The 18,179-nt window shown below is 45.2% G+C and overlaps 1 protein-coding gene across 5 annotated transcripts in view; it reads left to right on the top strand.

The window, feature by feature from the left end:
* ST8SIA5 (ST8 alpha-N-acetyl-neuraminide alpha-2,8-sialyltransferase 5) overlaps positions 1–18,179 on the top strand; it is a 79,635-nt gene that overhangs the window by 18,399 nt on the left and 43,057 nt on the right. The window contains exons 1-2 of one of the 5 annotated variants that reach the window (XM_049901736.1): positions 13,553–16,206; positions 17,765–17,872. The exons of 1 other annotated variant lie outside the window; for it this stretch is intronic. In XM_049901736.1, the coding sequence (XP_049757693.1) occupies positions 15,974–16,206; positions 17,765–17,872 (341 nt within the window). In that variant the 5' untranslated portion in view covers positions 13,553–15,973. Of the gene's footprint in view, positions 1–13,552; positions 16,207–17,764; positions 17,873–18,179 lie in introns of those variants that run through there. 3 more of the 5 variants (XM_049901737.1, XM_049901735.1, XM_049901738.1) reach the window with 3 other exon arrangements.

Here is an 18,179-nt window from a genome sequence, read left to right as displayed (position 1 = left end):
GGAAATTTAGTCTATTATTATTGGAGCACCTTGTGTTCACCCCTCAGGGTTGTGTGAAGGTCCTGGGGAGTTTTTGTGGAACAACAACAGTTGGGGAGGCTCCCTGGCCACACGGCTGAGCCCTCCCGGCTTTTGGGGCCCCGGGTCCCATCTCCTAAGGGGCCTGTTAGCTGCCTTAGTTGGCCCCAACTCATGGCAATCCCATGCACGGTAGAACAAAATGCTATTGGTTGGGGATGGAACTGAACCATAGGGTTCTCACTGGTTGATTTTTGAAGTATATCATTAAGCCTTTCTTCTTAGTCCTTCTTGCAAGCCACCACTGACAAACGGGTGATGGCTGCACTTGAGATGCACCGGCCGGGATGCGAACCTGGGTCTTCCACATGGAAGGTGAGAATTCTGTCATTGAACCACCAATGCCACCCTTCCAATCAGTCTTTCTGAGGACCTGCTGTTCCTTCTGAGGGGGATGTGGGGAGAGGAAAACCAAACCATGGTCGTGGACTTCCTGGTTTCGAGGAATCCTCCCCATGGCCATGGCCTCAGCCACTTTCACCCCACCCCTCCCAGGACCCAATGGCACTACCCTCCTGCTCCCATCCTTGGTGGCCTGGCACAGTCTCCTCAGTGAGCTGGGGAGTCTTACAGCCCCCACAACCCAGATAGCCTTAAAGTAAGAAAATACAAAAGCCAAGCTACCTTGTTGGAATGGGGGAGGGAAAATACAGACGAATAATTCAATAGATTATCCTCCCATGAAAGTTAAATACAGATGTTTGTGAATGATTTTCTTTTATTTTTTTCAAATAGACCAAACTCAAGGTTATCCTTGTAATAATAGTGTGTTCAGTCATTTGCATTCCTATTATATGCTGTGTTGAGTGGGAGGGAAAAAGGGAGTTACAGCCAGGGCTCTGGAACCATGCTCCCCTGGGCTTCCTGTGGGCTGCCTGTCACCATAGCAATCACGGCTCTTGTGCATGTGACAAAAAGGCTGAAGGTCGCTGACCCAGAGCCCCAACATGGAAAGACTCCAAGGTGTGCTGGGTGCTACCGACCCCGGGACAGGATCTGGGACTTCGGTAGCAAAAGCATTGAACTGGGAGTCAGGACTTCTGGCTTCCAGTCCTAGCTTTACCATCAGCTGGCTGGCGGGGAGTAACTTCCTACTCTCTGCCTCAGTTTCCTCGGCTGAAATGGATGATACACTCTATGCCTCCCTCACAGGACCGGGGCCAGATGCTGTAAGTTAGGGGCTGCAAAATGGGGGTCCCAGACTGCAAACACAGCTTGTAGCATGGTTTATTAGGTCTGCGCAGTGTTTGAATTAGTTGAAATCATTTACAAATTGGGAAACTAAAAACAAGCGTCAGGATTTCCGGCATCTCCTGGAAGAGAGGACGATGTGGCAACACGAGGCCCATTTCCCATGTAGTGGCAGTGGGCTGGCTCATGGGCAGAACACCCCTCCCCCCCAAATTCTTGTTGCCTCCACTTCACTCATTCTCGGGCCCCTGGAGGCTTGAATTTGCTCCCTAGAAGTGAAGCATTTTGTAGGAACATGAAGTATTAATGTACAGTTGCTTTACCCAGGAAGTGCTACAGGCTAAAAGGTCCAAGGAGAGTATAGATGGTGGTGATCAAGGGAAAGTAAAGGCATGATGGGACCATCTCTGACCTTCTAATTGAATGTCAGAGTCAGAGTGGCCTCTTTCACGGCCGGGGTAATCTTCTGGGACCATCAGGAAGATAAAAGCACCATGAACTTGGGTGCTAGCTTGAGACTGAGTTGACTCAAGGGAAAAAGATTTGGCCTTGCCCTTGGACAACACTTAGGTCAACAGTGACTTTCAGGTCAGGGGCTCCAGCCCCTTCTGGCTGCTGATCCTTGGTATCCTAACCCCCCACACTGGCCTGGGCCCTCCTGATGGGGCGAGGGAAGGACAAGGGGTTGTGGCCGGTGACCCACATAATGGGACACTACCTCCGAGGGCTGGGATTGGCTCTGGGTGGCAGGTTTTACTCTGGAGAAAGGCAGGAGAGGCTTTAGTGTGGCTCTACCTGTCAAGTCTCAGTGTGGGGTGGGGGGGCAAAAAAAGCCCTGCTTTGTTTTTCTCATTTTTTGTTTTCTGAATGCCAGTTATCATTGTCATTACCACCCCTCCTGTGTGTGCAACACTGACTGGCTACCACAAGGCTTTTTTTTCCCACTGAAAACAAGATTGATATTCCATTACATAGATGCAGCGTAGCTTATTTAACCATTTTCTCAAGATCAACATTTATGTTCATGAACTTATTCAACAGATATTTATTGAGCCAGGCATTGTACTAGGTTTTAGGGATTTAAAAAAAAAAAAAAAAAGGACAGAGTAGAACTGCCCCGTAGGGTTTCCCAGGCTGTAAATCTTTACAGAAGCAGACTGCCATGTCTTTCTCCTGCAGAGTGGCTGGTGGGTTGGAACTGCTGACCTTTCAGCTGTTAAAAGTCTCTGTCCTCATGAAATTCACAACAATTTTTTAAAATTATTTTTCCTACGACTGTGATGAAAGTTTTTTGTTTTGCTTTTCTACTTTCCTGCTTTATTTTCTTTTTTTACTTTGGCAAAAATATAGTTATTCACCATTCAACAATTTACCAGAAAACTTGTATCTATTAGTCTCTTATTTGAGAAAGCCCAAGAACCATGTATTGAGACCCACTACGAACCTTCAAAAAACCATAAAGTTGTCCAAGTTATTATTTATTATTATTGTATTGTTTTGCATTTATATATTTTTTATGTGATTATAAAAATAATACATGTCCATGTTAAAACTTTTAGAAAAAACAGAAAAGAAGCAAGAAGAAAATCCCTTGTTAATTCCACCCCTTGGAGACATAGTCACTGGCATGTTTCCTCTCAGGTTTTCCTCTAATCATTTTTTAAATAAATGAGATCATAGTGTTTGCACACATGTATCCTAATTTTTTTCTTTTTGCTTAAAATTAGATGATGATTTCCCCATGTCATTTAAAATGTCTTCATAAATATGATCTTTTGGTGGCTACATGGCCACCCACGATTTAGAAGCACAACTTTGACCATTCTTTCCCTGTGTTGGGTGTTTAGGATGTTTCCTGATTCCAGACAACAGTCAGGTTCATAACTCCTTGTGATTTTGATCATTTCGTGAGGATAAGTTTTTGGAAGGTGTCATGGACTGAATTATGTCCCCCCAAAAATGTGTGTATCAGTTTGGCTGGGCCATGACTCTCAGTATTGCGTGGTTGTCCTCTATTTTGTGATTGTAATTTTATGTTAAAGAAGATTAGGGTGGGACTGTAACACCCTTTCTAAGGTCACATCACTGATTGAAGGTAAAGGGAGTTTCCCTGGGGTGTGGCCTGTACCACCTTTTATCTTACAAGACATAAAAGGAAAGGGAAGCAAGCAGAGAGTTGGGGACCTCATACCACGAGGAAAGCAGTGCCGGGAGCAGAGCATCCTTTGGACATAAAGTTCCTGTGCTGAGATGCTTCCAGACCAAGGGAAGACTGATGACAAGGACCTTCCTCCAGAGCCGATAGAGAGAGAAAGCCTTTCCCTGGAGCTGGAGTCCTGAATTTGGACTTATAACCTACTAGACTGTGAGAGAAGATATTTCTCTTTGTTAAAGCCATCTACTTGTGGTACTTCTGTTATAGCAGCACTAGGTGACTAAGACAGAAGGGGTATCACCGGTGACCAAAGCTATGAATGTTCTCATCTTAGTTTCCTAGGGCTGCCGTACAAAATATACCACACATGGCTGGCTTTGAAAACCATAAATTTATTTCCTCATAGCTTAGGAGGCTAAGAATTCAAATTCAGGTCATTGGCTCTAGGGGAATGTCCTCCTTTGTCTCTTTCAGCTTCTAGGAGCTGCCGACAGTCCTTGGTGTTCCTGGATTTATAGATGCTTCTGCCCCATCTTCACGGGGCGTCTTCCCACGTGTGTCTCTCTCTGTCTGTACTCCCATTATAAGAGCCAACTGACTCTGCTACGATCTCGTTAACGTAACAAAAGAAAACCCCTATTTCCAAAGAGGATTATGTTCACAGGTGCAGGAATTATGACTTCAGCATATGTTTTGGGGGGATACAGTTCAATCCATAACAGTTCTTAAGCTTTTTTTTTTTTATTTTGGTAAAATGTATATAACAAAACATTTGCCATTTCAACCATTTTTATGTATACAATTAAGTGACATGGATCACATTCACCATGTTGTACAACCATCACCATATTCTTTTTTTTTATATATAATTTTTATTGTGCTTTAAGTGAAAGTGTACAAATCAAGTCAGTCTCTCACAAAAACCCATATACACCTTGCTACACACTCCCAATTACTCTCCCCCTAATGAGACAGCCCGCTCTCTCCCTCCACTCTCTCTTTTCCTGTCCATTTCGCCAGCTTCTAACCCCCTCCACCCTCTCATCTCCCCTCCAGGCAGGAGATGCCAACCTAGTCTCAAATGTCCACCTGGTCCAAGAAGCTCACTCCTCACCAGCATCCCTCTCCAACCCATTGTCTAGTCCAATCCATGTCTGAAGAGTTGGCTTTGGGAATGGTTCCTGTCCTGGGCCAACAGAAGATCTGGGGGCCATGACCACCGGGGTCTTTCTAGTCTCAGTCAGACCATTAAGTCTGGTCTTATGAGAATTTGAGGTCTGCATCCCACTGCTCTCCTGCTCCCTCAGGGGTTCTCTGTTGTGTTGCCTGTCAGGGCATCACCACATTCTTAAGCCTTTTAATAAATTTTTCCAAATTCTCTTCCAGAAAGGTTATATCAATGACCAGCACTGGGTATTCGAATTACAGGTATGCATTGTTTAATATCCATGATACGTTCTGTAAAGTAGGACGTTACATGATTTGGATGTTCCGGGAACCCCAAGTTATATACTGGAGAGAGTCACACAGGACAGTTATTGGGCGGGCTCGGGACCCACCCTGCTGCTGCCATGTTGAGGAACTGCATGAAAACCTTTTGGCTTCTATGCTCTGCTCCTGATGCTGCTTTCTTGGTGGTATGAGGTCCCTGTGTCTCTCTGCTTGCTTTTCTCTTTTATATCTCAAAAGAGATTGGCTTAAGGCACTATCTTACCTTGTCCACCAATTTCTCCATTATCTTCTCTGGAAGCACACATTGACTTAAAGTGCATTTAAGTTTAAAATTTAAACTTTTCTATATGTGTGTGTGTTTTTTTTTTATATGCGTTAGCATTTGTATGTCCTTTTTGTGAACTGTCTGTTTAATCCTTAGATCGAGGGTTATTCCTTCCATTTGGCAGGTAAGGAAACTGAGGCTGCAAGAGGTTAAACGCCAAGAGGCCCAATTAGCAAATGGTGGAATGTGTGCTCTGGAGGCTCCATTCAGGACTCTCTGGGAGTGAGCGCTGCCTGGGGGTGAGACACCTGCTTGGATGGTTTTCAAAGCACTAAAGAAGGTGGCCTGTGCAAGGCCACTGTTAAAGGCTGGAGCAGCTGCAGGTGTGTGTGATGGAAGGCACTGTGAAGACCTTCTCACCCAGAAATTTCTCCCTCATCAAACTGGTGCCAGTGCCTGAAATCCCACTGAAGGCTGCTCCACACTTTGAGGACCATTCACTCCTCACTGAGCACTAGGAGTTTCTGACATTGGCACCACAGTCACCTTAGCCCTGGCTCAGCTTCCTCCAGCTTTTTACTCACCCCTATGCCTGTTCAGACTCTCTGGCCAGTACTCCCCCGGGACCCCACCTCCTCGCTTCATGCCCAGGTGGTGATTTTACATTAAGGATAAGCCAAATTATCAGTGCTTGAGGGCAACAGTAGTGTCTCATGGTGCTGAAGACACTGATGTAGAATTGATTGAAAGACTGCCGTTCTTTTGGAGGTATGCATGACACATCAATGGGAAAGATATTTTAGGGATGGGGATGGCCTGGTGGCCCTTCAAACCACATCCCACCCTGCCTGGTGCCCCTTCCTAACATTCTTCGGGTTACCCATATTTTTTTAAAATAATTATTGTGCTTTGGGTGAAAGTTTACAAATCAAGTCAGTCCCTATATAAAAGTTATACACACCTTGCTGCTCTCCTTTTAATGAGACAGCACATTCCTCCTTTCCACCCTGTATTCCCCGTGCCCATTCAACCAGCTCCTGTCCCTCTCTTCCTTCTCATCTCACCATCAGACAGGAGTCGCCTGTGTCTCATGTGTCTGCTTGAGCCACAAAGTTCACTCCTCACCAGCATCCCTGTCTGTATAGTTGGTTTCAGAAATGGTTCCAATTTTGGGCTATCAAAGAGTCTGGGGACCATGACTGTCAGACCGTTAAGCCTGGTCTTTTTATGAGAATTTGAGATCTGTATCCCACCGTTCTTTTGCTCCATCAGGGATTCCTGTTGTGTTCCCTGTCAGGGTAGTGATTGGTGGTAGCCAGGCACCATCTAGTTTTTCAGGTCTTAGGCTGATGGAGTCTCTGGTTTAGGTGGCCCTTTCTATCTCTTGGGCTCATATTTATCTTGTGTCTTTGGTGTTCTTCATTCTTCTTTGCTCCAGGTGGGTTGAGACCAATTTATGTATCTTAGATGGCTGCTTGGGTTATCCATTTTAAAATCTGTCTCTTAAAGTGAGAGTTTGGGAATCTACATTTCCATACCCCTTCACTCATCCAGGAGCCAAGAGCTGGACTCAGTGAGAAATCCTGAGTGAGTGGCCAGCTGACCCTCCCCCGCCACTGTTCCCCTTCGTCTTTCCTGGGACAGGTGAAAAACTTCTGTTCTAACTTTCTTTAAGGGGAATGTGGAGAGAGCAGAAGTCAAGGTCCTGGAGTTCTAGAGCCTCGAGATAACCCTTTCTGGCCCCTCTCCAATTCAGCTGACTTCAGGGACCTTGGGAAGGCTCAGGTTTAGATATAAGACCTGGTTTCTTCCCTAGAGATGTAGGGGTGTTGAAACACACGAGAGACAGGCAAAGATGATTGATGACTCAAGGCAGGATGAAAGGTTCCAGGAAGGGTCAGAGAGTAAGTACAGACTTGGAGTTCCTGGGTGGTGCAAACAGTTAACGCGTTCACTGCTAACTGAAAGGTTGGAGGTTCGAGCCTACTCAGAAGCTTCTTGGAAAAAAGGCCTAGTAATCTACTTCAGAAAAACCAGCCACTGAAAACCCAGTGGAGCACGGTTCTACTCTGACACACACGGGCTCGCCGTGAGTCGGAGGCGACTACACGGCAGCTGGCATTACTGATTTTGGGTCCTAGGTATCACAGTCCAGTCGGCAGGGCTTAGGTGGTCAGGGAGGGCCTCAGGAAAGAGGGGGTGCTTGAGCTGGACCTTGCAGGTTGGGCTAGATTTATGTAAGGGGGAACATGGGGTGAGGGCAGGTGGGGGGTGCCAAGAGAGTGGAACACCAGTGGAGGTTCTCGGGGCTGAGGTTGGCGTGGGGTGTAGTGGGATGAAGCAGCAGGGGAACTAGGTGCTCAAAGGAGCCCTGAGTTGAGGGTTGGGAGCTGCATGCATTGGGCAGTGGGAATTCTTGGCAGACCTGGAGCTATCAGCACAGTCGGTAGGAAGCTGCTATGATGGCCATTCCGGACCACTGGGCTGGGAGTATATAGGGACCAGGAGACCAGCTAGGAGTCAGCTGCTGTGCGGTCCTGTCCTGAAGAATACAGCCATTGCAGTGGCTTCAGTCCACCCTGTATGACCTGAAGCAGGGCCTCCCCAGAGGTGGCTTGTGAGGAGGGGTGTGGCTGCCATTTTGTACTGAGGGCCCTGGCCAGCTTTTTGGTGATCTGGGCTGCATGCTGTGCCCCGCTGGGTTGAGCAATCAGCACCTGAACCAGGGGCCCTGGGCTCTGGAGCCAGGGGTGTGGTTTCCTCAGGGAATCTTGTGCCCCACAGGGCCAGCATGTTCTGGTTCGTTCCTTCGTGATTCCAGCACCTGGGTGGGTGCTCCCTGATGCTTGGCCCCAGACCCGCCACATGCAAATGCAGATTGGGCAGTTGCCAAGACACTGTGAAGGAGAGCTTCTGATGCATCACTCCCGTTCCCATAAAATAATCTCTGCTGGCCTCCTCCAGTGTCAGAAGCCCCATGTTAGAAATCTGTTGACTTTGGGCCTTCTCAGGGATTATTGCGCCCTTCCATTTCACTATACTCTGTTGCCATGTTCACTATACGTTGTGTGGAATTGATTCTCTTAGCAACCCTGTAGGACAGAGTAGAACCGCCTCATAGGGTTTCCTAGGCTGTGATCTTTATGGGAGCAGACTGCTGGGTCTTTTCTTCTGCTGAGAGGCGGGTTCAAACCTCTTACCTCTTGGTTAGCTGCTGAGCACTTTAACCATTGTGCCACCAGGGCTCCTCTTAATATACTCTATGGCTTGTTTTATATAAAGACTCCGCCACTAAATGGTCCACAACCATGACAGCAGCACAAATAATATTACAAAAGTGAAATAATGGAAAAGTCACTTGTTTTATTTTTGGAAGGAACCTGGGGAGCATGGGGCAAAAGGGGAGGAGGAAGAAGCATGGGCTTTAGAATCAGATTTGGTCTCTCTCTGATCCTTATAATATCTGGGCAGGTTATGAATCTAATCTTTCTGAGCCTTAGTTGCATCATCTGTGAAATGGGAAAATGGAGCTGTTAGGAGGATTTGAGATAACGTAGAAGCCTATCCCTGTGTCTGGAACATATATTTTAATCCACTGGCATAAATTCTAATAAGATAGCTCCTTACATTTTGGGGAGGATATAATTAATGGAGATACCGCCTCTCTAAAGGGCAATTCCCTCTCTTTTTAAATTGCTTCACTGAGACGTGATTTTTGTCTGTTGCCCTGAACTTCTCTCCCTGGTAGTAAACTCTGGGAAATCCAGGCTGCCTTCACCACCCTCAGATGCTGTAGGATTTATTGCCAAGAGACCAGGGGGTTGAATTACATGACTGTGGGTTACACAACAGGAGCCGGGGCTAAGCAGAGTTGTCATCAGCAACAACCACAACAACAGAGAAAAGCCGAGCTGTGGTGAATTTACCCCACACTTCATAATCAGAAAGTCTGGATGGAAGCTGTTTTAACTTTAACACACACATAACTTTTGAGTAAGTATCGGCATGAGGTGGCACCATAAACTTTTCAGTGCTTGGGGCCTATAAATATCCAAATCCAGTCTTAAATAAACCAATTTGAATAATTCTTCGTATAAGTTGTTTTCCTAGGTTTAGGACAGCAGTCAACATCAGCATGAACCTGCAAAATGCTGGTGATTCTGCAAGGCTGACTGAGGCCAAGAAGGCACCCTTGCCTGCTCCAAGCCTTGTTAGTGATGACAAGTTTAGTAGAGTTAAACATTTAATTTTGGGGGGGGGTGGGGGGAGGAGGGGAGAAAAATTTTTTGATTGTGGTAAAAATAGGTATAAGAAAACATTGGCCAATTCAACAATTTTTACCTGTACAATTCAGTGACATTGATTACACTGATCATGTTGTACAGTCATCACCACTATCCTTTTCTAGGTTATTCCACCACCGTTATAAGAACTTGATTAAAAAAAATATTTTAGAATACTTTTTTTGTAATTTTTTTTCTCTTTTTAAAATTGTACTTTATGTGAAACTTTACAGAGCAAATTAGTTTCTCATTAAACAATTAATAAGTGCATTGTTTTGTGACATTGGTTGCCAACCCCATGGCATGTCAACACCCTTCGCTTCTCGACCTTGGGTTCCCCATTACCGGCTTTCGTGTCCCCTCCTGCCTTCTAGTCCTTGTCCCTGGGCTGCTGTGCCCCTTTAGTCTCATTTTCTTTTATGGGTCTGTCTAATCTTTGGGTGAAGGGTGAACCTGAGGAGTGACTTCATTACTGAGCTAAAAAGGTGTCCGGGGGCCATACTCTTGGGGTTTCTCTAGTCTCTGTCAGACCAGTAAGTCTGGTCTTTTTTTTGTGAGTTAGAATTTTGTTCTACATTTTTCTCCAGCTCTGTCCTGGACCCTCTGTTGTGATCCCTGTCAGAGCAGTCGGTGGTGGTAGCTGGCACCATCTAGTCATGATTGAAAATTAACAATGTTAACATTCTGCTGTATTTATCTCAAATCTCTCCCCATCCTTTTAAAATACATTAGATGTAAAGTAGATATAGCACCCTTTTTAGCACTTGATTTTGCCTTATCTCATCTGCTAATATTTTCCTGTGTGTCGGTTTAATCACCTCAACTTTGTGGTGTGCATTTTGAAAACTAGAGCTTGCTCTCTCTGTTTCTTGTCACAGGACTAAGCACAGTTTCTGGCACACAGTAGATGGTCAGTACATGTTTGTTAAATAAATGAATGAGTGAAAAACACTTATTTTTCCTTTGTTATCCTTCTTCATACATCTAAACACCTTCTCCTCACAGGGTTTTTTTTTTTTTTTTTTTAAATTAAAAATTAGCTTTATTTAAATAGTTTCCAGCACTGTCTGTCAGTTTGTTGTACTGTGGTGGCTTGCATGTTGCCATGATGCTGGAAGCTCGGCCACCAGTATTTCAAATACCAGCAGAGTCACCCATGGTGGACGGGTTTCAGTGGAGCCTCCATATTAAAATAGATTCGGAAGATAGGCCTGGTAATCTACTTCCAAAAATTAGCTAAGGAAAACCCTAAGGATCGCAACAGAATACTGTCCAACACAGTGCTGGAAGATGAGCACCCTAGGTTGGAAGGCACTCAAAATACACAGTGGCTGCAACGATGGCCTCAAACATGTCAATGGTCATGAAGATGGTGCAGGACTTGGCAGTGTTTGTTTTGTTGTACCTACTGTGGCCATGAGTCAGAGCCAACTCGATAGCAACTAACAAAATAATTTCACTTAAAATTTGATATTCACAGTTGGATTCCTAGACACCAATAAAGAGAACAATGGAAAGGAAATCAGGAAAACTCCACCATTTATAATAACCCCTAAAAAAATAAAATACTTAAGAATAAATCTAGCCAGGGATGTAAAAGACCTATACAAAGAAAACTACAAAACACTACTGCAAGAAACCAAAAGAGACCTACATAAATGGGAAAACATACCATGCTCATAGATAGGTAGACTCAACATTGTGAAAATGACAGTTCTACCCAAAGTGATTTACGAATACAGTGCAATCCCGATCCAAATACCAAAAACATTCTTTACAGAGATGGAGAAACTAATCAATAATTTTATATGGAAAGGGAAGAAGCCCTGGATAAGTAAAGCACTATTGAAGAAGAAAAATAAAGTAGGAGGACTTGAACTGCCTGACCTCAGAACCTACTATATAGCTACAGTAGTTAAAACAGCCTGGTACTGGTACAACAACAGATACACTGACCAATGGAACAGAATTGAGAACCCAGATGTAAACCCGTTCACCTACGATCACCTGATTTTTGATAAGGGCCCAAAGCCCATCAAATGGGGAAAAGACAGTCTTTTTAACAAATGGTGCTGGCAAAACTGGATGTCCATCTTTAAAAAAATGAAACAGAACCCATACCTCACACCCTATACAAAAACTTACTCAAAATGGATCAAAGACCTAAATATAAAGCCAAATACTATAAAGTTCATAGAAAAAAAAATAGGATCAACACTAGAGGCCCTAATACATAGCATTAAGAGGTTACAAACCATAACCAACAACATACAAACTCCAGAAGGTAAGCTAGATAACTGGGATCTTCTAAAAATTAAACACTTATGTTCATCACATAACTTCACCAAAAGAGTAAAAAGAGAACCTACGGACTGGGAAAAAAATTTTGGTTATTACAAGTCAAACAAAGGTCTAATCTCTAAAATCTACAAGAAAATTCAACACCTCTGCAACAAAAAGCAAATAATCCAATTAAAAAATGGGCAAAGGAAATGAACGGACACTTCACCAAAGAAAAACATCCAAGCGGCCAACAGATACATAAGGAAATGCTCAAGATCATAGCCAGTAGAGAAATGCAAATAAAAACCACAATGCGATACAATCTCATCCGAGCATTACTGGCACGAATCAAAAAAACAGGAAATAACAAATGTTGGAGAGGCTGTGGGGAGACTGGAACTCTTATACACTGCTGGTGGGAATGTAATATGATACAACCATTTTGGAAAGTGATATGGCACTTCTTTAGAAAGCTAGAAATAGAAATACCATATGCTCCAGCAATCCCACCTCTAGGAATATATCCTAGAGAAATAAGAGTCATCATATGAATAGACATATGCACACCAGTGTTCATTGCAGCTATGTTCACAATAGCAAAAAGATGGAAACAACCTAGATGCCCATCAACAGATGAACGGGTAAACAAACTGTGCTACATGCACACAATGGAGTATTACGCAACAATAAAGAAAACGATGAATCTGTGAAACATCTCATAACATGGATGAATGTGGAGGGCATTATGCTAAGTGAAATAAGTCAATCACAAAAGGCCAAATATTGTATGTGACCACAACTGTAAAAATTCATGAAAAGGTTTACACACAAAAGTAAACAATCTTTGATGGTTACAAGGGAGAGGAAGAGTGGGAATGGAAAAACACTAGCTAGACAACAGATAAGTGGTGACTTTGGTGAAGGGTAAGACAGTACACAATACTGGGGAAGCCAGCACAGCTTGTACAAGGCAAGGTCGTGGAAGCTCCATAGACATATCCAAACTCCCTGAGGGACCAAATTGCTGGGCTGAGGGCTGTGGGGACCATGGTCTTAGGGAATATCTAGCTCAATTGGCATAACACAGTTTATAAAGAAAATGTTCTGCATTCTACTTTGGTGAGTAATGTCTGGGTTCTTAAAAGTCTGTGAGCGGCCATCTAAGATATTCCACTGGTCTCACCCCTTCGGGACCAAGGGAGAATGATGAAAACTAATGATACAAGGAAATATTAGTCCAAAGGACTAATGGACCACAACTACCATGGCCTCCACCAGACTGAGTCCAGTACACCTAGATGGTGCCCGGTTACCACCACTGAGCTCTCTGACAGGGATCACAACAGAGGGTCACAGACAGAGCTGGAGAAAAATGTAGAACAAAATTCTAACTCACAAAAAAAGACCAGGCTTATTGGCCTGACAGAGACTGGAGAAACCCTGAGAGTATGGTCCCCGGACACCCTTTTAGCTCAGTAACGAAGTCACTCCTGAGGTTCACCCTTCACCCAAAGATTAGACAGGCCCATAAAACAAAATGAGACTAAATGGGCACACCAGCCCAGGGACAAGGACTAGAAGGTAGGAGAGGACAGGAAAGCTGGCAATGGGGAACCCAAGGCCAAGAAGGGAAAATGTTGGCATGTTGTGGAGTTGTTAACCAATGTCATAAAACAATATGTGTGCTAACTGTTTAGTGAGAAACTAGTTTGTTCCGTAAACCTTCATCTAAACTACAATAAAAAAATTTTTATTGTGGTAAAATATATATTAAAAAAACAAAAAATAAATAAAATGGTAAAATTTGCCATTTTAACCTTATAGGGGTTTATTTGACTAACAAATGGACAGTTCCTACACTTAGCCAAGAAATTTTGAAAATTATGTACACAGTATGTTTGAGACAAGACAACTTTGCTGCTAAATAAAAAAGAAGCAATAAACTTGTAACCCCACCTTTCAAAGAAAACCAGATTTTTGGCAGAAAGCCTTAAAAAATGGGATCACTACTGCACATCCACAGAGCCCTGGTGGTGCAATGGTTAAGTACTCGGCTACTGACTGAAAGGTTGGCGGTTTGAACCTACCCAGTGACTCTAAGGAAAAAAGACCTGGCCATCTGCTCCCATAAAGATTACAGCCTGGGAAACCTATGGGGGCAGTTCTGCTCTGTCAAATGGGGTATCTATGAATTAAAATCAACTTGGAGGTACCTGACAACAACAAAAACACTGTGTATCCAAGGAGCCCTGGTGGTACAACGGTTAAGCTCTTGGTTGCTAACAGAAAGGTTAGCAGTTGGAACCCACCTGGCAGCTCCGTGGGAGAAAGACCGGGGCATCTGCTCCCGTAAAGATTACAGTCTAGAAAACCCTATGGGGAAGTTCTCTGTCACATGGGGTTGCCATGAGTTGGAACTGACTTGACGGCAAACAGCAACTGCACATCCCTGTTGTAGCCTGCTTTTTTTGCACTGAATTTATTGTGAGAACCTTTCTGTGTCATCATATTTCCTCCTAAAGGTTTGTAACTGATGCTTGCTGAGTAGCCCGTCCTTCTGCAAGCATGGGAAGGATTCTCACCACTGGAAAGTCTGTGTGGGAGAGTAACAGTGCTATGTTGACCAGGCTAATCTGCCAATTCCCAGGTGGAAATATTATTGTTTTCTTGGCCTAGAGACAACCTGGTAAAGCCTTTTAGGAGTAAAGGCTTGTAGAGTCAGACAGCTCTTAGCTTGGGTGTGTGTTAGCCTTGTTACCTTCAGCAAATCACTAAACCTCTCTGAGTCCCATGTATCATGTAGACAATGAGACTTCCTGCGTGAGGCTGTGGTAGGAATTGAGGTCATGTATGTAAAGTAAAGTGCTTGCCTCATAGTCAAAGCTCAATGGTGTTTCCCTTCCTTTCCCAAACCCAAATTCTAAGAAATACCTTGCTGATCTCTGATATGAAACTTGTTGGCTCCTGACTCATGGTGTCCCCATGCACAATGGGATCAGACTGTTGTGATCCATAGGGGTTTCATTAGCTGATTTTTGGAAGTAGATCGCCAGGCCTTTCTTCCTAGTTCGTCTTAGTCTGGAAACTTCGCTGAAACCTGCTCAGCAGCACAGCAACACACACGTCTCCTCTGACAGATAGGGGATGGCTGTACTTGAGGTGCATTGGCCAGGAATTGAACCTGGGACTCCCTCATGGAAGGCAAGAATTGTTCCACTGAACTACCCCCTGAGATGAAACTAATCCCTTCAAATTAAGAAAGAAAAAAAACAAGCAAATAAACATAAATAACTACTGAATCAGAGCAAAACTGGAGCAGTGCTGTTTTCTGAATGGACTGAGAACTAGGTAAGCATTTTGTCTGGGCTTCAGGCTCCGTCCTGTGAGTTGTGCCTGTTCCTCTCCCATCCCAGCTCACCTCTGCCCTGGAGACTGGAGAGTCTGAGGGGAGAGTCAGCAGGCACTTGGCCCAGCATTGATGGAGCACCTTCCTTGTGCAGCCCTCTGCAATTGGGCCTGAGGGGCCTCCCCAGCCCTGAATCTGTCTGGAGAACAGGCTAGCACAGACATTAAACTTCTGAGGAGGGAGATGGGTGGGCATTGGAGAAATGACTCAGCTCCAGGATACTTTCGGTCAAGGACCTTGGAGACATCCTAGAAAGTTCACTTGAAAGATGGGAACAAAGGCCTAGAGAGGTGCGAAGATGTGACACCTGCCACTTAGCTCATTAGTGGCAGATACAACGGCACCTCCAACACCTATCTTCTGTCCCATCCCTTAGCTTCCAAAAAACCAAAACCTGTTGCCATCAAGTCAATTCTAATTTGTAGCCGCCATATAGGACAGAGTAGAACTGCCCCATGGGATTTCCAAGGAGCGGCTGGTGGATTCGAACTGCTGGCCTTTGGGTTAGCAGCTGAGCTCTTAACCACTGTGCCACCAGGGCTTACAGGCTATTTATTGAAGTTTTTTTTTTTTTCCCTATTTGTTTTACTCTCTGATTTCGAGTTAAAACTTTATATGCCAATGGTCTTTGACCACTTGTTCATATTTAAGGGCAAACCAAGGGCAAGCCAGTCACTAGAAGGTTACTGGAAGCTCTGTGGTAGGCATTGTTCTACAACAGTGGTTCTTAACCTGGGGCAATTTTGTCCCCCGGGGACATTTGGCAACGTCTGGAAACATTTTTGATTGTCACAGCTGAGCAGGGGGATGCGACTGGCATCTAGTGGGTAGAGGCCAGGGACCCTGCTGATCATTCTGTAATGCACAGGACAATCCCCCAGCAAAGAGCTGTCCAGCCCGAAGTATCAGTAGTGCCACCTGAGAAACCCTGTCCCAGGATGATCAGGTGGACACCAGCCCTTTCCACCATAGTCTTTTTTTTTTTTTTTGAGCTAATCAGTTTCTCTCCTGAGAAGCCTGTACACTCACCTGTGGGACTGGATTGGTGGTACCAGCATTCTGAAGCCGGTGCATTCAGCAAGCAGACTTTCAGGTAAACCCAGATATTTTCACTTTAGTGTCTCAGTATATAGGGAGAGGAATACCTGGGTGGTACAAACAGTTAATGTGGTCAGCTGCTAACCGAAGGCTGGCAGTTCGAAAGTCTACCCAAAGAGCCTTGGAGGAAAGGCCTGTTGACCTCCTTCCACAAAAATCATCTGTTGAAAACCCTGTGGAGTGCAGTTCTACTTTGAAGCGTATGGAGTCACCATGAGTCGGAATTGACTCAACGGCAACTGGGTTTGATGAGAACAGTGCTGAACTTCTCTGAGTCAACGTCCGCAGAAGGCAAACCTCTTGACTTCTGTGTGTGGGCAGGGGAGTGACTGGACTGCTTAGCTTGGGAAGGGGACTCAGGTCGGGGGCGTCTAAATGCTTCTTATATAAACTTCAGGCAGTTCCCCCGCTTTCAGCCCCATTAAGCACTCCTGCCTCCAGTGGCGCCTGGTGCGTCCCGTTCCTGAGCCTTACTGGGGTTGTACGCTGTGTCGAGATTTGCTCCTTTATACGCAGTCAGGATTCCACTGTCTCTGGGCGATGTCATTACCCACCTGTTTTTCATCTTCCAGCATTCTGTCACTAGCCCCTTCTATTGCCTCCTCTCCCATGCTCATGGCCTTACTTATTCCTTTGCTGTCATTTTAGTCAGGTTTGGGGAGGGGGCGAAGATGTGTGTTCAGCCTCTCATCTTAAACCAGTAGTGGTGTCCTTATTTGGGGCCCTGGTGGTGCAGTGGTTAAGAGCTCAGCTGCTAACCAAAAGGTCGGCAGTTTGAATCCACCAGCCACTCCTTAGAAACCCTATGGGGCAGTTGTACTCTGTCCTATAGGGTCACTATGATTTGGAATCGACTTGATGGCAATTTTTTTTTTTTTAGTGTCCTAATAAGGAGCCCTGGTGGTGCAGTGGTTAAAGCGCTCAGCTGCTAACTGAAAGGTTGGCGATTCAATACCACTGGCTGCTTCTCGGGAGAAGGATGTGGCAGTCTGCCTCTGTAAAGATTTACAGCCTTGGAAACCCTATGGGGGCAGTTCTGTTCTGTCCTACAGGGTCTGTATGAGTCGGAATCAACTCCACGACAGTGTGGGTTTGAGTTTGGGTTAGTGTCCTTACATGTTGGAAAACTCCAGATTTCATTGAAAGCTTTGAAAGGCATCTGGCTTCTGAATTAGAGGAGAAAGTGCTAGAGAACTCAAGCCCTTCTGGTGTAAGTCTTTTTCAAGGCAGGCATTCAGGGACAGTGGGGAAGCAATGTATGGGGGCTGAAGAGCTCTGTGACTTAATCTCTCTCAGCCTCGGTCTCCTTCTGTGTAAAAGGTGTGATCTCAGCTCTGCCTGCAAAGGTGAGATGAGTTGCTGGATTCAGAAGAGCAGAGAACTTTGTGATGGGCCGCTGTCATCCTCAGGGTTGGAGTCGTTAACTTCGTCTTCGTTAGGTGCATGGTCAACGTGCTGTGTCACTTGGGCACAGTGACAGGATGTGGCTCTCTGGTAGACAGATACAACCCCACAAATGAGCCCGAGTACCGACTGCCTCATTTTTTTGCCAGAGGACTCCAGTTTGGCTGGCAGAGTGACGACCCGCTGGCCAATTGGACCGGGCTCTTTAATATCACCGATGATCAAGCAGTGCAGAGCGGCAGTGACTCCAGCTCCAGGTACTGACCCCATGAATGGCCAGGGAGGGGGGAAGCCACGCCTCATTGCCTACCCCACAGAGCTGCCTTCAGGGAAGACCAGGCTTGTTACCATGACTCAAAGTTCACCTCATGTGGGGACCCCACCTTGCTTTCTTTGACATGAGGGGTAAGTGGTCATGAAGGTGAAGGAAGGGTGCAATCACAGCAAGGTAGGGAACCTTGACGTTCGCTCTTGGTGTCTTTAGCCACCTTTCGCAGCCTTTTTCCTGCCCTTCTGGAACATCTTCCAACCTCTTCCCCTCCTTGCCTATGCCCAAGGTCCTGT

The sequence above is a fragment of the Elephas maximus genome, chromosome 11 (assembly GCF_024166365.1).
Source record: "Elephas maximus indicus isolate mEleMax1 chromosome 11, mEleMax1 primary haplotype, whole genome shotgun sequence".
Classification (NCBI taxonomy): Eukaryota; Metazoa; Chordata; class Mammalia; order Proboscidea; family Elephantidae; genus Elephas; species Elephas maximus.
This window is presented reverse-complemented; position numbering and strand designations above follow the sequence as displayed.